Raw genomic sequence first — 19746 nt, forward strand, 5'->3', positions numbered from 1 at the left:
GAAGCGGATGGAGCCAGCGTGGTATCAGTGGGAATGGAAAGGAAAGGATGGATTCAGGAGATACAGCAAAGGAATGTCTGATTAGAGGAAAGGCTATCAGACTTTCTGCGTCTGGGTGACTAGAGAAGTGTGATACAGTAGCAAAAATGTGACATCAAAGGGATGGTTTGTATAGGGGAAAATGAATGGGTTTGGTTTTAAAAACGAGTTTTAGTACTAATGTCCAATGAGGAGTCCTGAAGCCAGAACTGGAGAAATAAATTTAGTGCCTTTATACATAAGCGAAGCCACAACTGTAAAAGGTGACCCCAAAGGGGGTGAGTATAAGGAAGAAGAATGAACCCCAGGAATAGCCAAGCTTCAGGATAACAAGTTAAGGAAGAAGAGGCAGCAATGAAGAAAAAAAAATTAGGTGGACAAGACATGTACAGGGGATAAGGAACCGAACATTGAGCAGCAATAGAACAAAACAAGGGCCGGGGGGCATGGGCACGGATTCCAGGAGGGCAGAGCTCTCCTTTGGAGCCCCATGTCCTCAGAACACACAACCATTCTCTGCTCTCCACTATGTGCACTTCCAGATGGCCCTGCAGAGTCATCTATGCCAGGATCCGGGTGGGCTAATTCGTTCAAGAGAGTATTTTAGTCCCACTCGGATGCCCAAATAAAGCCACCATTTCCCATGAGCCTTATCTATAGTAGTACTAACATTTTCATCTCTCACTGAGAAGGAAAAAAGTGAAGTCTAAAGGCAAGAGACGGGGAGAAAGGAGAAAACATTACATAAAGTAAGATGCTATAGAAAAATTAAGAAGTATGAGGGTTGTCGGCTAAAAAAAGGATTAGAAAAGTCTTCTGAGAAGGCATCTGACTGAGGAAGAGAAACACCTTATTTTTTAAGGAAAGCTGTTTTAGTAGTCAAAATGTTTGCTGCCTTCACTATTCACAAAGAGAAAAAATTTGAGAATTTCCTATAGCTCAGTATACTGAATTGAACTTGGCAGAGTTCATTAACTGTAATGGTGCCCTCAAAATTACATCCCAAAATATGAATCCATAATCAAAAGTGTTCCATAGTTTTTGTAGCATTGATTTTGCATAAGTGAAAATTAATAGAATATTCACCAGTGAACAAAAAGTTTTCTCTTTATTAATTTGGAAGGGCTACAATGACTTGAGTAGCCAAAGTTATGTGCAGTGAAAGCAAATAAACACCAACAGCTTCCTAATTGAACAGGCACACTATTGTGTTTTGAAATATTCACTGAAAAATTTTCAGGCTTGGAAGTGAGCTGCTCAGGGTCTCTTTCCTCCATATGTCCTGTAACAATTAAAACCTCAATACTACTTTGAGGAACATTTAACACCAGCTTTCCTGCTTTCTTCAAATAATAAATGTGGCTGCTAAATCAACTGTAGACTCATAAAGCTAAAAGAAATCTCAGGATCATCAAGTCCTAGAAGAAGCATAAAGGGTATTACCTAAGCAGTTTAATCAGAGATATATATTTCTATACTTGTGAAAAGAACTTCAGATTTTCAATTTCTATTGGCTAACGAGTCAGTGATTACTATGTAGATTCATTCCTACCTTTTCCCTAATAACCAATCTGTGCTTACAATAAAAGGATTGAGGTTTTCTAAAACATATTTTTAAATATTAAATACATGCATTAATATATGCATAAGCCAGCAAGTATGGTTACGTCAGTCAAAATTAGTTTGGGCTGTAACAGCTGAATCCCAAAAGAATAGTACCTTACACAAGCATTTTATTTTTCTCATATAAAACTCTAAGGAAGGGCAGTGTGGATGATTAGGGCCATTCTGCTCCCAGCCTTCTTCCAACTTTTGTTTCCCTTTGTAAGGTCTCAATCGGCAAGATTTCCCCATGGTCCAAAATGGCTACCTCTAATTACATTTACCCAAATAAATGTGGTCTCTCATATTGTGTATTATAAATAGCTCTGTAATGAATTCATTTACACAGAAACCTTTGTTTATATCTCCCATTTACCTTGAGTGAATTCCTAGTGCCAAAATAATCATTCAGAAAGGGTATAACAAATGATAACTTCACCATCAGCCTATAATAGTACCCTTTTTACCAACACATGCCCTTGACAAAACAGAGTATATCATTTCCTCAATTATTTGACAGGTGAAAATGTTTTCTGGTAATTTTAATTTGTACTTATTTGGTCATAAGTGACCTTGAACAACTTTTGTGAATACTAACTACTCACACTTATTTCTCTTGCAAATTGTCCTGATACCATGGTAATTTGTTTGAAGCTGGAATAAGAAGACTGTATGAAAACATTTTGCATATTGTATGATACTTTATAAATAGGAGATGCTTTTAGAGTCTGATTAATAGTAAGAATGTCTTCCCTTTCTTCTTTCGGGATTATCATTCAGATCAAGTAAAATATTATATGTGAAAATGCTAAACATAGTTTATATGTAGAATGCACTTGGATATATGTAAAAGTTCTTTAGTTTGTTGATGAATTGGCACCCATGCAAAAGGTAGGAAAGGAACATGTGCAGTTTTTCCCATGGTCATCACTTTACTCATGACCTATCTGCACAGGAGCATAGAGCATAGTCCAGGAGCATGGAAAAAGTATGTTTTCTAGAAAGTTCCTTCCAAAATCTACATCAACAGTAGGGAAATCAGGTTTACGGGGGCAAAAAAAAAAAAAACACAGTAAGATTTGAAAAAGAAACGGGGCTACTTTTGACACTTCTAAAAAGGAATTGTCACTAGGAGTTTTGAAAGTAACCTCACCTTTCTTCTAAGAGCAAACAGAAGCAGCAATGATGCAGGAATTACCTTAATATCCCCCCTTCTCATTAAGTTACCTAAATCCACACACACCATTGTTTGCTTGCCTTAGTATCAGAGATGATGCTGTATACATTCCCCATGCAAGCTCATTTCTGGCCAAGGCTGTAACTAATATGTGTATTTTCATCTCTCAAATACATACTTCCAGTTACATCTCGCTATAGAGCAGTTAACCCATATTTACTTCAAACAAAAACTAAATTCATCTATCTATTTTTGCATTTGGTGTCCCTTAAGCAAACACATTACTAACACTTTGCTAAAATCAAAACATCTTTTCTGTGAGTGACAATAAACATTGCAAATTCATATAATTTATGTTAATAGGATATGCAGATTTGGAACACAAAGAAAAAGAATGATGGCAATATTATCCTCCTCTACCTTATTTATAAATTTTTATATATTCTGATTATACTGCTTATTTCAAAGCAGAATATGATTTTATCCGAATTTAATCTATTCGACTTATGCTATTATTTTTATGAATGTTTTGTTTTATTAGTTGCTGGTTATTTTGGGGAGTTTGGTAAGATATTAATGCAAAGGAAATTAAAGGAAAAAATGCATTTACTAAATAATCCTAATATTTAAAATGCTTCACAGGAAATGAAATGAGTATTTCCAAAAATGAATATTGTTTAATAAATCATAATTATCTTTTTCTGGAGAAGAGTCAAACTTAACTAAGCCTTGGCTACTGAAAATTCTATGTCTCTGTCAGGGAGCAATGAAATGTTTCCTAAATGGCTTTGGAACTAGAGTGCAGGGCACAATACCTACATGAAGGGTGGTTCTTCATACAGTTGGGAAAAATAAGCATAATGATTCAAGTGCCATCTATAGGAAATGTTCAAGTATGTTAAGAAAGCTTGCAGAGTTGATTGACAAGTAATCTTTAGATAATAAATCTCTTATGCAAAATGAGCTAAGTCTCTGGGCCTTAATTCTGAAATGAGTAAGAATTTCTCATGCAAGGCAAACCCTGGACTTTAGTTTCCACCTCCCCTATTAGTGCTGGCTTTGTCTTTAGATCGTCTCTGCTCTGGGTCCATCAAGGTGACTGAGTGTGGCTCAATGTCTGATGCATTAGTTGCAATCTTTTCACTCTGATGATGTGTTATGAGTGCTGCTGCTAGCAGCTGTGATTGTTGTTTGTAATTATCTCTATTTTCCTGATAGGCGGTCTCTTGCTCCTACAGCTCTGAAGCAATCATCTGCAATGTTGACTTCTCAAAGCAGTGATACTCAGGACAGAATTGCCTCCCACTTTATTTGTCTACAAATGTCAAACGTGTATTGCCTGAAGCTACTGTCATGCACTATGTGAAATGGAGAGGGTCAGTTATTGCCTAAAAATTTAAATAAAATAAACATTGGACATTAAACTGAGGAAGACGAAGGCCAGGATGACAAGTTTTATCTGGACTGAACGTTTGGATTGGTAATGGCTGCCTGTGCTGAAGACGGTGAATCTGTATTTAATCCTAGCAGAAAGCTGTTAATTATTCATTAGCAATGTCTACCCTCAGTGCATGATTCAGATCGTGATTCAGATCTGTTCATTTGGGCAAAGGGATTCTAGACAAATCTGATTGTCTTCAAGAGTTGTTATATAATCTGTGAAGTAAATTGCTTTTAAAATCCATCAGTAAGCAGTGTAATATATACAGGTATGGGTTAACTTTAATACTCAAGGCAAGGGCATCCAGTTAGCATTTGAAATAGATTAAAGAGGAATCCACACTCAGAAAGTGCACTTAGGCATTTCAAATATTTTATCAAAATCTTTACAAGAAATTTTGTTAATCACAAAGAAACTCAGCTGTAAATTTTCATTGCTAAAATGAATGATTTCTGAAATATATGGTTGGCTAAATGCGAGACTAAATGAAGATGGCATAAAAATTCAACAAACCCAAATTGGCAATCACTTGATATTCAAGACTCCAAAGGCCTTGGGCCACTCCATTTCAGGAACAACTCTGTCATTTGACCCCAGTAACCAGTGGCTGACATGGCCATCAAAATATTGTAGCATTGGCCTCAGGTTAAATTTTTCATGTAAGCTACCTGTCAGAGTGGCTAAGGACAGAGAGATGGATGTTCCAGAGAAATCAAGAACAGATTTTATGCATATGTTTTTTCCTATTCATTAATAAAGGTTTATACATTAGGCAGAACTGGGGTTTAGGCTAAGACTTGCTTTCAACATCAAGTATCACCCAGTAACATCAAAGGTAGCCTCCCACATATCTCTATTTATCTGATGTGACATTGTTGAGCCAAACTGGCTTAGACTGGTTCACAAAAGTGGTTACTCTTTTGTTTGAGATGGTTATCCCAGCTCCCTAGGTTTCTTTGTTCCTTTTTCTCAGATACATTTTATGTGTAATGCTTTGTTGAAAATTGTTTTCTCCACCATCCTTCTCTGTACTTCTTCCTTGCTATTTTTTTATCCATAGCATTAAAGGAGGCATTTTAGTAGAATGTAAGTTTCAAATGGAGTAATGACAAATTCTGTCCCAAGTTTAAACTCACAGAATTTATAGTTATCAAATTCTGTAAGAGCCCGGATATGCTTAAGGCGTATGCACTCTTTTTTTGCAAGCTAAAAGACCAGTCATCTTCTATTTGTCAGGTATCTAAGTCACTTAAGGAAGAACAAAACACAGCATGGGTTCTAGGCCAAGGAGCTGGAAGACCAGTTTTGAGCCACTGCCAAGTCCAGAGCTCCACTGGTCACACAAATGAAATGGCAGCTTCCCTTCTGTTTTGCCAGGAAGTCAAGAGCTTTGCTGCCCGCAAAACAAAATTTCAAACATTTTACTTCATCAGTATGACCCAAGACATGTGTGAATTCTGCATTTAAATCTTCCACCTTTGACTATGAAAGAAGATATTATTTGTTGTTGGGTAATTATCTGTGATATCTTTATTTCCTCAGTCTCTATTTTATATTTATTGAGAGTCTCTGGTCTGAGAGGTCCAGTTCAAGTATTGACAAAGTAGTTGGTATCAGAGTAACTCTCCCACATAAAACAATTAAAACTTTGAAAAAAATTATTAAACTGAAGAAAAGAACTGCACTGAGGGATATCCACATTTACATGGCTTTTCCTCTATAGGAGAGTCTCACCAGCACACAGCAGCAAAGTAGAAACCAAGCAGAAAGCAGAAGGTTTTTGAGGAGGAGGTGTCACAGGACAGAGTTCAATTAAAGTTATGCCATTTTGTGCAATTATTAAGAAAATTGAAGGTATTTGTAAATTGTCATATTAATTGGAAGTATTTACTATTCAGAAAGATGATTTTTTTATTTTGCACATGACTGTACTTTTGCACAAGTGAAATATTTAAGAAGAATATTCAACATATAGTATATAATCTATAAATTCAGCTAAGTATATTTGAAGATGTCAATTAAGTTTCAAATGGTGCCAAATATTATTTCAAAAGTAATTTAAAATGATGGTTAAAAGTTGCTAGACTTACAAATTACAATAGTAAGATGTGTAAGCTAAAAAGAAGTTAAAGAATTACCAAGTCTTTGAATTCACATAACTTTAAAAAATAGTTCTAATTATTGGAACCATAAGTTAACCTTTGGGTAGTTATTCAATGAAAAAAGAAGAATCATCAGAAATACTAAACATCTTACACTGTCAGAGACAGGAACACAACTACTCCAACAAGGTGCCAATGGAAGTTCAAAGTTCAAGCAAATAGGCAAGACTGAGGATCTGAAGGAGCTGACAAGCCAGAGAGAAGAATGCAGCAAAACACCAAATATAGCAAAAACAGGAAGGATCTTGATGACTACCAAAGTCACCCTTTGTTCTAGCCAGGAAATGTGTGTGTTGGGGGGGGAGGGAGGTATTAGATATAGATACTTAAAAAAAAAAAAAAAAAAAAAAAAGAACTGGGCAGTAGTCAGCCTTTTCCTCCTTTTTATGAAGCCAGAACCTATCACATACTGCAGTCACTGAACTGTAGGAGAAAGTTACAGGCCACAGAGAAAACCTGCACCAGAGTAAATTGATGAACCCTACAGATCCATCATTATTTATTCTTAGAAATCAATCTGTTCAATAGCAGAACCTTAACCAGAGTTTGGACAATAAGATGTACTGAGAAGTGATGAAGTGAGTTATGCCATCAAGGAGATCGATGTAAGCTACCAGATTATGCTTTGCTTAAACTACCAACACTCTCAAAGCCCATTCAACATGCACTTGTACAGACCATCTTATCCCTGGTGAGAACAGCTACTTTTCTTTACCATGTGATTTCTGGCTTCACTTTTTATTTTTAATGCTACCACATTTAGGAATATACACAAGAACCTAGCATAGTTATGTACTTGTTCGTTTTAAAACCCACCTTATATTTGGGAGAGTAAAATCTCTATTTACAACAACACAGATCACTAGACAACAGAGTCCTGCCTTAAATTATTTTCATCTCCACTATGAAATATATTTTCTTCCCATTTACATTTTTTCTCCAAGGCATATTAGAGTTTTCTCAGTATCATGGAAACTCATTGAGAATAGATATTGAGGGGCACCTGGGTGGCTCAGTTGGTTAAGCGTCCGAATTTGGCTCAGGTCATGATCTCATGGTCCTTGAGTTCGAACCCCGCGTTGGGCTCTGTGCTGATGGCTCAGAACCTGGAGCCTGCTTCGCATTCTGTGTCTCCCTCTCTCTCTGCCCCTCCCCCGTTCATGCTCTGTCTCTCTCTGTCTCAAAAATAAATAAACATTAAAAAAAAATTTTTTTTAAATAGATATTGACTTAACTTTTCTGATTGACTCACACTCCTAGGTACTGTTGGATGTCCAAAAACATTTTTGTTTTTCAAGTAATTATGTTTACACAGACTCTACTGCATGTGCTGTCAAGTAAGCAGAGGTCATGGGCTAGAGACTCATTCAGGCCCCTCATTATTATTTTAAAAAATCTAATGGTATCAACCAGTTGTTCTCAAACATCTCCCTTCCCTGCACTCTTGGGATATGTGATAATTCCTATCAATAGCAGGGGCTTGCTCTGGCTAAAGTAAGGGTAGGGACCAACAGGAATGGATTTTTAAAGAAGCTTAGATGAATTTTTACTATTACCCTTCACCAAAATTCCCCTGGAAATAACTTGTACAAATGGTAGGTTAGTGGTCGAGAATGATAAGCAATTTAGGTGGGTAATTTGCTTTTAGGAAAATAAAACTTTATAGAAGCACAGAATTATTATAATTTGCAAATAAATTGCTCTCACAGCATGGTAGGTAAGAGCTTGTACTCTTGAGCCAAATGATGGGTTCAAAGATGCTACCACTTACTTAGTTCGTGGTATTCAGTAAGTTCCTAAAACTCTTGTGCCTCCCATCTCCTCATTTTGCAACACAGGAAAAACAAAAATGTGAGTACCAGCTTAATAACCTTGTGACACTTAAATGGGTTGATACTAGCAGAGAGGTCGAGACTGTGCCTGGCCAAAACAGAAGACAAACAAGCAGCAGTAGCAGAATTCAGGAAGTATAAGCTGTTATTGTTTTCATAGCGTTAAACAAATATGCAGCCCATCTGTAATTATTTTATATGCTTGCAAGTACTAATATGCATTATTTTATAATACATATGTATTAATCTGCTCAGGCTGCCATAACAGAATATCACAGATTGGGTGGGTTAAACAACAGAAACTTACCTTCTCACAGTTTTGGTATCACAAAGTCCAAGATGAAGGCCTCAGAGGTTGGGTTCTGGTGAAGGCTCTCTTCTCGGGCCTTTGTTCTGTGTGCGCACACACACAGGCAAAAAGGGGAAGACAGGGAGCAAAGGAGAGGGGGAAAGAAGGAGAGATAGAGACACATGGGGAGGAAAGGAGAACGGGAGAGTGGGAGAGGGTAACAGGGAGAAAGGGAGGAAACAAGGAGAGAAGGAAACAAGGAAAGGAGGGAGGGAGAGTGGGAGAGAGCTCTTCCATCCTCTTCTTCTAAGGACACTAGTCCTATTCAATTAGGGTCCTTCCTTATGACTTCATTTAACCCTAATTACCTCCTTATAGGCCCTGCCTTCAAATACAGTCACACACGGGGTTAAGGCTTCAAATTGTGAATTTGGGGGTAGGGAAGGGGACACAATTCAGTCCTCAACAATTCAGTCCTCTATATATAATCCATGTATTTCACATTTTTTAGCCAATCTCACCACAATATCCCTCCCCACTAATTAGCCCACATTACTTTAGCTGAATTACTCAATAGAAGAACAATTTAATGATGCTTTGTACAATTAAATTCCTAGTTGCTACCTTCCTATAAAACTGACATTTTCAGGTAGAACTGAATTAATCATACCTCTAATCCAGTATTTGCCTATATCCTACCTAAATACTTCATAAGGGAGGGCGGATTGGGCAGAGGAAGGGGTAGCAGCCCATAGATGGTACACAATAATTAAGTCACAATTATCTTCTGGAGCTTCCTCAAAATATACCTTTTTCACTAACCTCTCCAACTCTGCAAAGTATTATGTAGTTATCTTTAGATACTGTGCTAAGAACTCCCCAGATTTCTCCCATGACTTCCCTCTCTCCAGAAAATTATACAACAAATATTTCCCTGCCAGACCCATTGGCTGCCAGAGCCCATCAGCCTCCAATTCTCAGCAAATATCAAACACAGTTATTTAGAGTTTTCTAGCAATGAGCCAGATACCTTCTTATTCTCCAAGTCTATGAACCCAATTATTTTTCAGAAGAGATTTTTTTTAAAGAATCAGATCGTGTGTGATATATTGATGCCATTTAGCTTTATAAATACTTTTAAAAAATAACTTCAACTTCCTTCATCTGGCAGTTGTTAGTTTTTCATCACTATTGTAAGGTCTTTTTGTTCCTGTTCAAATCACATTCAAGATGTGTAACCCTAGAAAAACAATTTATCTGAGAAGTGTACTGGCCACACTAACACATCAAAATCATAATGGTGCACAAAGAGCAGCAAAAGGGGGAAAATGCATGGAAATATGAATGTTGGCAGGGACCTGGAGAAGTAAGTAGGTACTGTTCACTACAGTAAGTTTCAGAGTTAACTTTGAAATAACAGATATAAATATAATAGTTTACATATAAAATCAGCAGAGCTGGCTTATACTGGTTCGTAAGAACGGACTTATTAAAATTTTAGGAACTTTGTGGTAGTTTGAAATTGATCAACATGCAAGTAATTACACCACACAAGTAAGCTAATTTTACACATTAGGACTTTTTCCCAAAGAGCTAGTGGTTCCACATTTGCAAACGTATCACCATAATATTCAGTGTAATTTTTTTTTCTTTTTTTTTTAACGTTTATTTGTTTTTGAGACAGAGAGAGACAGAGCATGAACAGGGGAGGGGCAGAGAGAGAGGGAGACACAGAATCTGAAACAGGCCCCAGGCTCTGAGCTGTCAGCACAGAGCCCGACGCGGGGCTCGAACTCACGGACCGTGAGATCATGACCTGAGCCGAAGTCAGACGCTTAACCGACCAAGCCACCCAGGCGCCCCTCAGTGTAATTTATTTATGCACATGTATCACTTTAATTATGGGCAGGCGACTATGTAAATACCAGAATTCTTTCCCTTTTTCTCATCTATGCACTCCCAGTGCATCTATATAAAACTCTCTGATGATTTTTAAAGGAAGAAAAACCGAAGTGAAAAGCATATTGACTTGGTAGAAGTACTCTTATTCTCAAGTAGCAATATGTCTCTGTAGTCTTCTCACAAAGAGTCATCTGCACACCATGGAATACCTGCATCTCAGAGTCTACATCTGTAGCTTCTTTATGGAAACAGACTCTTCAATGTTCACCTCTCTTACTGTACAGTACACAGTATGCTGTAAGCCATGGATTCTTAAGTGCTAATAGACTTGGGATTACTCGGGGTCATTACAAAAACAGTCAGATTTTCCCATGTCACTCTCAGAGATACCAATGCTGCAAACCTAGGGTACGATCTAGAGGCCAGACATTTCACAGTATCCCCAGTGCTTGTGCTCCAAGTGATCCTCAGCCTGCACCTATGAAACACTGCCATAAGGTGGTGTAGAAGGTGGTGGCAGAGTGTCTGCAGAATTTTGGTCACCTTGCCAAAAATTAACTTGAACCCGCCTACTCTAAGGAGCAGTATTTGTTCTGTCTCTCTAGGTCATGCTTACATGTCAATAATCACCTCTCTTCTAGGAGCCCTGATCAAATTATCTCCTCCTCCAATTTGTCTGGGTAATTCTATCCCAGCACTTTTCCTCTCCAAAATGTATATTTTACTTGCCAACTGATTGCTGCTGAACAGCTACTGCTGGGTTTCTTGGCTAAGGATCAGACTTTTGTGTTCAACCTTTAAGTAAAAAAAGACTTTACTGGGTTGGGACTTCCCAAAGATCACACAACTTCTGTTCAAAATCATGCTTCCCAGGTTGCAACCTTTTCCTTGGAGCTCCTCAGAGACACCTAGTAAGAAATTTAAAGACTTTTAAATACTCTTTAAAAAAAATTATTAGGTCAACTCTACACCCAACATGGAGCTCAAACTCATGACCCTGAGATTAAGAGTCACACCCTCTACTGCCTGAGCCAGCCAGGTGCCCCAAAGGCTTGTGAATACTCTTAAGGGTCTTCTCTTGTCTCCCTTGAGGAGCAGAACAGCAATTCAAACTACTTACTATCAATCCTTTAGTATCTATGAGGTTAATATTTGCCTAACAACTTCAAATACAGTGACTGACCAAGCTTCTCTCTTTGCTGGAGTTCTGATATTGTACTGCACACTATTCATTACCGGTACCACAGACCTATTTCTCAGAGATTCGTTTTATCTGAATCCTTCATTCATGACTGTATGTACTGGCCACTATCCTAGGTATTTCCAAAGCATTCTTTTCTAAGTGATTTCCAGCACATACACACATGGTAGTATAATATTTCCAAATTTAAATCTGTTTTCCCTATATGCACACCTTGTCTGAATTTAGTTCCCTGAACTTTTCCAGTTGTTTCCTCCAGGGGCCTCTTCCCTCTCCCAAGGCTGCACAGGGAAAAGTAGATGTGAATCATCCAACGCAGAAACATAAACAGAGCCTGAGAACAACGGAAGATAGAAAGATTCAGTTACGGCAGAAGAAGTTTTCCACTGGCAGAAGCTCTGGAAGGAAACTGTTGGGAGGAAGGTATATAACATGTAGAAAGAAAAAGAAAGTAAGGAAACCACTAGTCCCTGGAAGCTAACTTTTCTGGAATCTAACTAAATATGCAGCTGTTGCCTTTTGAGAACCATTCCCTTGAGAAGTCAGCCAGTTGCCCAAGTTTCCTTCAGTTTGTATTAACTTTGATCTAGACCAGAGAGACAGCCCAGAGCTCAGACCAGCCCTTTCCGTCAGCTTCTGAATCTGCTAGCTCTTTGCTAGCAGGAAATCTCAGGATTTGTGGAAGCTTCCGGAAGAGAGGGTAAAGGATGTTAGATCTTAGAAAATTTGTGAGTTAAAGAGGATACCAAGAGAAGTTCTAGTCCTCTGACCAACAGTGGAAGGTTAACAGTACAGTACCGTCACATAAATGGCATAATTTATATAAACACTTTGTATAAATGTGTAAGTGCCCCTTCTGAGTGAACCAACACAAGAAGGAACCATACTCAACAGAGAGATTACAGAAAGGTGCCTCCTCTGGGCAGATGAATTACAAAACGGCATATGAGAGCAAGTCAGATCATCAGGAGCTGGACTTCAGGGCACAGCCTGTGCAACTGCATCCAACATGTTGGCCATGGTGGGACTTCTAACTTCATGGACCACTCTTTATGTGGCTAGTTTTCATCCCTGAAAACTGAGTTTAAGCATTACCTCACCTTACCAGACACAGTCAATACTCTGTTCCTCAAAGTATTTGTAATGTTTCTGCCTAAATACTAATTTAAGACAATTATATCAAGATAACTTGTTCGTCGATCTGTTTCTCTCTCCAAACTATAAACTCATTAGACACAAAAACCACCAACCATTGATCTTGGGGCTTCCAGCACCCACTATAGTGCTCGCTACATAGTAGGATCTTACTACATGTTTGCTTAACTGCCTATCCCTTGCAAAGTTGTGGCATATTTACAGTAGCATTTGTTTCTCTGTTAAACACTTCTAAACAGAAGACAAAAGCTAAAGGTGAAGAGACTTCAGTAATATACAGACATCCCACTCAACAGATTTAGTGAAGAGTTTTTTTTTTTTTTAATGAGGCAAGTATAAATGGTAGCCTTTTGAATTATTAATGCACATGATCTCTCCTTTAATGTAAGTACATATTCGGGTGGATTCTTAGAAATAAAATCCTCCAACCTTAATCCATTCTGTGAAGTCATGTATTTCAGTGCAAATTTTGGAAATATCATGAAAGGCACTAACAAGATACAAGCGATTATTTTAACATCTGTATTTACAAGGTACATGTAGAGACTATGACCATTTTTTTTAAGCACACAAAATGCCATCACTACAATTGGTGGGATTGCACTGCAATTACAGGAAAAATAATCTGCCTATTAAATTTTTAGGTTTATAATTCATAACACAATAGTTAGTAAATGAAATATTTGAAAAAATCAATATCATGTATTGTTCCAAAAAGATGTGTCAGGAATTCCTAATGACAGCATACTTTGCAACTTCATGATCCGCTGGAGTCTATAAAGCTAGGGATGTGTAGAGCCCAGGACTGTCGTGACATTTTCATAGTGTTTTCAGTTTTTGTAAGTAGACATTTACGTCAAAAAGTAATAAAGCATAAAAATGGTGCTATGGTGGCAGTGGTTTCATAAAACTGCCTCAACAATGAAATTAGCAATATACTGCAATGGTTTGATAGTCTATCTTTTTCAGATATTATCTAAATGCAACTTTCAAAACCCCGGGGAGAAAGGCATTTACATTTTAATTTTATGGGTGAACTATGGTAGGTTTAGTATACATTAATTGAAATTCCTGTATGCTTGGTCAACATGATAGCCAATGATTACCCAGACTTAATGTTTTTTAACTTTTTTCTGTTTTTTCTTCATAAAGATAAGGAAGAAAGGATGGGAAAATTAGTGAGCAAAACTTGCTAGGGAAAATAATCAGAATATTGTTTAAGAAAAATGGAAACTATTATACATGTCCTATAACAGGACATAGGTTTTATCAGTTATGGTATGGCCTTGCCATGGAGTCGACTTTGCATCCATAGGACAAATGCTGCAAAATGTATTTATCATCTTAAAAGCATGTACATATTTCGGTCGGTTTAAGAATGGATAGACTATAAACCTTGAAAATGTAAAAAGTAGTAATGTGCTTGACAAAAGCAGTATAAAGTTGTTTGATAGGAAGTAGCAAATTGTGTGCGCAATTCATTTCCTAATCATTTACAGCAGTCATTTAATTGATAGTATCTAAAGTTACATTTTCTGAATGACATTGTTTAAAAGATAACTCACTTTTATTTTAGAAGCCGTGGGCAAAATTATGCAGGAACAAACTGCACAAAAATTCTTTTTATTAATGCCTCTCTGAAATACTGCCTATTTTCATACTCAAACCTTTTAAAATTGTATTTTCTTCTCATGTTTGTACATTGGACTGATATGCTAATATATACACCTTGCCAAAGCTTTAGTCATAAAGCAATCAAAAAGACCAAAAGATAGTGTAGTTAAATAAACTGATTGCAATCATGTACAGAAATAGACTGAGTGTCAAACTGGGTATGAATGAAGAGCTAAAGGAGACGGTGGAACTTTAGGTCCTGAAGTGTGTATAGGATAAGGACAGAGAGAGCTTTGAAGGCATAGGAGATCCAGAAACAGCTCTGCTAACAGGGACCAAATTCTTTTGCCTTTCAGTAAAGAAATGCCTTGATTCATTGATTCTGCTCTGGTTTGGGAAGGAGGGGGGAAAATAGTGTGCAGGGTATCAGTGAGAAAGCAGAGATAAAAGAGAAGAAAACCCAGAAAATAAACAGATAAATAGTTGAAAAAAACCTCCATATGTACTCCATATGTACTCCAAGCACAACTGGATGAAACAGGTTGGCAGGAACCAAGCATTAATGGCAGGGTATAGAAAGAACTCTAAATGAAAAGGTGAATTGGGATTCAAACATGGAAGGCACAAAGAGATAAACAGAGTAGTAGATTTTAGCAAGTATGAATAATCACTTCTGGTTTTTAAGCTAGACTCTGGAAATATTTCAATGGTGCAAAATGAACTAGAAGTACAAAAGAGGGAGGGGAGAAACAACCTCTCCTAACAATCAAGGGACAGAGCTTGGTAACTTCTCTTTCATTATCTACAGCAACCCGATGAGGCTTATGTTATGGTTTTCAATTTACAGATGAGGAGATTAGGGCTCACTGATGTTAAATAACATGCTTGATCAAGGTTGGCAGGAAATGAGACTATTAAGATGCTGTTGAAGAGACAGGTTTCTGGGACGGTAGGATAAGGATCTCCAAAAATCCACTCCTCCATACAAGTAAAGAAAACATGGACAAAACCAACTTTCTCAGACCTCTGAAAGTTAACTAATACACGCCAGAATCCAAGGAGTGTTTATTCAAGAAAAAATAGTTAAGTTTTGGTAAGGGCAGTGAGCTTTGAGGTGAATTCTAACAAACATTTAAAGAAAAGTAAACTCCTATTCTTCTCAAACTATTCCAAAACATAAGAAAGGGAAGAAAACTTCCAAATTCATTCCATAAGGCCAGCATTACCCTGATACCCAAACCATATAAAGCCCACTAAAAAAGAGAACTACAGGCCAATATCCCTGATGAACATCAAAGCAAAAGATCTTCAACAAAATACTAGCAAATCATATCCAACAGTACATTTAAAAAGTCATTCCCCATGATCAAGTGGAATTTACTCCTGTTTTTCAAGGGTTGTTCAATACCCACAAATCAATCAACATGATATACCACATTAATATAAGAAAGGATAAGAACCATATGATCCTCTCAATAGACACAGAAAAAGCATTTGACAAAGTACAAAATACATTAGTGATAGAAACCCCTCAACAAAGTAGGTTTAGTTTACCTTTTGTATTTTTTGCTTTCTTTCTCTTCATTAAAGGTGATAATGTCTTCGGTAGTGGCTACTCAGCAAAATCAGAAAAGAAAAAAGTAAAGTAATAAATGAATATTCCCATAATAAACAGTCTCCTGAATCATTAAGAATTTGAGTCACTTTTTACCTGTCTTTTTTTTTTAATTTTTATTTATTTTTGAGGGAAAGAGACAGAATGTGAGCGGGGGAGGGGCAGAGAGAGAGGGAGACACAGAATCTGAAGCAGGCTCCAGGCCCTGAGCTGTCAGCACAGAGCCCAATACGGGGCTCGAACTCACAAACCCACGAACCCCTGAACCCACGAACCCATGTACTGCGAGATCATGACCTGAGATGAAGTCGGACACTTAACCAACTGAGCCACCCAGGCACCCCTTACCTGTTTTCTTAAGCTAACAATTCTTCCAATGAACAAATGAGCGGTGCACCTACAGAGGAGAACTGGAAAAAAAAAAAAAAAAAAAAAAAAAAAAAAAAAAAAAAAACAACCACAGCAGATTTCTATTTATATTTAAATCTGAGCATGCCCTCTTCCACGCAATTCCCAGACAGGTGATTTAAACTTTGTAAATAGATGATGGGGATTAAGGAATGCACTTGTGATGAGCACCAGGTGTTGAATGAAAGTGCTGAATCACTATATCGTACAGCTGAAACTACTATTACACTGTATGTTGTTAACTGGAATTTAAATAAAAACTATACACCAATAATGAAAGAACAGAAAGAGAAGTTATGGGATCGATCCCATTTACAACTGCACCAAAGCCAATAAGATACCCAGGAATAAACCCAACCAAAGAGGTGAAAGACCTGTACTCTGAAAACTACACAACAGTGTGGAAAGAAATTGAAGACGACGCAAAGAAATGGATAAACATTCCATGCCCATGAATTGGAAGAAGAGATATTGTTAAAATGTCAATACTACCCAAAGCAATCTACACATTCAATGCAATCCCTATCAAAATACCACCAGCATTTTTCACATAGCTAGAACAAACAATCCTAAAATTTGTATGGAACCACAAAAGACCCCGAATAGCCAAAGCAATCTCGAAAAAGAAAAGCAGTAAATGGGAAAAGCAGTGTGATCTACAGGTGTAAGGAAAAACCCAGTCCTTCCTGTGTTTCTTTTTTACTCTCACACTACCAGATTCCCACAGAACACTTCTAGTCACCTGATGTGTGAAGGTTTTCCCCACACTACCAAACAGCACTCAATTCTCGTGTGTGTGGAGGGCAATGCCCAGGAGACCAACTGAGTGTCCTACAATTTAACTCAAATTTCAACTCAATTCTGACATTTTCTACCTAGAGAGAGCAGCAAATCCCACAGATTTAAGAGTTCAGTCCTACAACCATGGCCCCCCTTAACTCCCAACTTCAGATGACAGTCATAAGTACAGGTTGTTACCAGGGCTAGAACAGCTTACAGAACTCAGAAACACTTTACTTACTTGACTACCTGTTTATTTAAAAAAAAAAAAATAGGTTTTATTCAAATTCCATTTAGTTAACATACAGTGTAATGTTTAGTTTCGGGTGATTGTATACACCCTGTATACAACACCCTGTCCTCTTCACAGCAAGTACACTCCTTAATTGCTATCACCTTTTTCACCCAACCCCTCTCCTACCTCCCCTCTGGTAACCATCAGTTTTTTGTCTGTAGTTAAAGTCTTGGGGTGCGTGGGTGGCTCATTCGGTTAAGCATCCAGACTCTTGATTTGGACTTGGATCATGATCTCACAGCTCTTGAGTTTGAGCCCCACTTAGGGCTCTGTGCTGACACTATGGAGCCTGCCTGGGACCTCTGTCTCCCTCTCTCTCTGGTCCTCCCTAGCTTCCTCTCTCTCTCTCTCTCTCTCTCTGTCTCTGTCTCTCTGTCTCTGTCTCTCTGTCTCTGTCTCTCTCTCTCCCCCAAAGGAAATAAACATTAAAAAAAAAAGAATCTGTTTCTTGATTTGCCTCCCTTCCCCCCCCCTTTGATTACCTGATTATTATAAAATTTAGAAACAACCAGATGAAAGAGATGTGTAGAACAGGGTATGAAGGAAAGGCATGGAGTTTCCATACCGTTTCAGAGTGTACTTCTCTCCCTGAATCTCTACCTGTTCACGAACCTGAAAGTTCTTCAAACGCTCTCCTTTTGGATTTTTATTACAGCTTCATTACATAGGCTTGATTACATAGGCATGACTAAACAATCGGCCACTGGCGATTGATTCAAATTCCAGCCCCTCCCCTCTCGAGGGACGCCCTGGGGTGGGACTCAAATTTCTAATCCTCAAATCATGGTTGGTTCTGGCAACTATCCCCATCCTTAGGCACTGTCCAAAAGTCACCTCGTTAACATAAAAAAAAATCTTCATTGCTCTCTTCACTTTGGAAATTTCAAAGGTTTTAGGAGCTCTGTGCCAGAAACGGGGATGAAGAACAAATCTACATTTGTTATTATAAATCACAGTATCCCATTTAGGCTTATGTAAAACAAGTGAAATCTGCACCATCCCTCGCCCCACCTCTCCTTTGCTTCCTGGCTTAGGTGAATGGGCAGATGGTGGTTTCCTAAGCCAGAGCATCTCTTCTGACAAGGTCTCATTGCTTTGATGGCCTTTGAGTTGCTAAGCAACTCACCTTTCTCACCCCCAGGTCTGTCCCCATCACTGTTCATCAAACTCTGGCCCTGTCGTCTTACTCATTCCATAAGCCAAATACATACATATACATTGAATTTCCACATTCCGAGGTTCTTCCACACTTCAAGAATATTTTAGGGTTTTTTTTTCCTTAAATTTTACACAAATAATCTTGTAGCTGACATTGTTTAATCTCTTAACCATTTACCCTCCTTACAGGAATACCTTCTAATCCTTTTCTGAAGTTTAGCAGGTCTTTTTAGAGGTTCCCCCTGACACTTTCTCAAATTTTCAGATGGAAAATCTCTGCCTATTCAACAAAATGATAGCACATCTGATGTCATTTAACAAGTCCTGCCCCATAAAGGAGGTAGTACGTCCTTTTGTTTTCACAACAACCAGAATAAATAAGTTTAAAATGGGCCTCCTGGAGACACTTTAGCAACAACAACACACAACTCCAATGATGAGGATTCCAAAGATGCGGTAGCCAGGTGGGGGCTATTTTTGAACAAACACACCTCTCTCTGTCCCTCAAATTATACCACTGGCATTGCCTCCCACTCTGTTTATAAGTGGGATCACCCTACCTCAAACAAATTCACTAACATTTCTTATTAATAGATCTGGAAGAAGATTTGTACAGAGGAGCAAGTAAATTAGAATAGGAGAATATTTTTCTCTCCACCGTCAATGTGATTCAAAGATTCAATTAAGGACACTCTGTGGCTAAAATGAACAAATCAGGAGACTCTAGATGCTGGAGAGGATGTGGAGAAACAGGAACCCTCTTGCACTGTTGGTGGGAATGCAAACTGGTGCAGCCGCTCTGGAAAACAGTGTGGAGGTTCCTCAAAAAATTAAAAATAGATCTACCCTATGACCCAGCAGTAACATTGCTAGGAATATACCCAAGGGATACAGGAGTGGTGATGCATAGGGGCACTTGTACCCCAATGTTTATAGCAGCACTTTCAACAATAGCCAAATTATGGAAAGAGCCTAAATGTCCATCAACTGATGAATGGATAAAGAAATTGTGGTTTATATACACAATGAAATACTACTTGGCAATGAAAAAGAATGAAATATGGCCTTTTGCAGGA

The 19746-nt window shown here is 38.0% G+C and overlaps 1 protein-coding gene across 2 annotated transcripts in view; it reads right to left on the bottom strand.

Annotated features, from left to right (window-relative positions):
- LOC144615657 (uncharacterized) overlaps positions 1-18136 on the bottom strand; it is a 90327-nt gene extending 72191 nt beyond the window's left edge. For both annotated transcript variants that reach the window (XR_014137719.1, XM_078442591.2), the window contains exons 1-2: positions 17995-18136; positions 15969-16026 (exon numbers count right to left, since the gene is read on the bottom strand). Coding sequence is in view for 1 of the 2 variants with exons in the window: in XM_078442591.2 (XP_078298717.1) it covers positions 15969-16026; positions 17995-18075 (139 nt within the window). In the remaining variant the exon portion in view is untranslated. The remainder of the gene's footprint in view (positions 1-15968; positions 16027-17994) is intronic.
- Between the last annotated feature and the right edge of the window lie 1610 nt (positions 18137-19746).

Source organism: Panthera onca, chromosome A1 (assembly GCF_046562875.1).
Source record: "Panthera onca isolate mPanOnc1 chromosome A1, mPanOnc1 haplotype 2, whole genome shotgun sequence".
In the NCBI taxonomy this organism is placed as follows: domain Eukaryota; kingdom Metazoa; phylum Chordata; class Mammalia; order Carnivora; family Felidae; genus Panthera; species Panthera onca.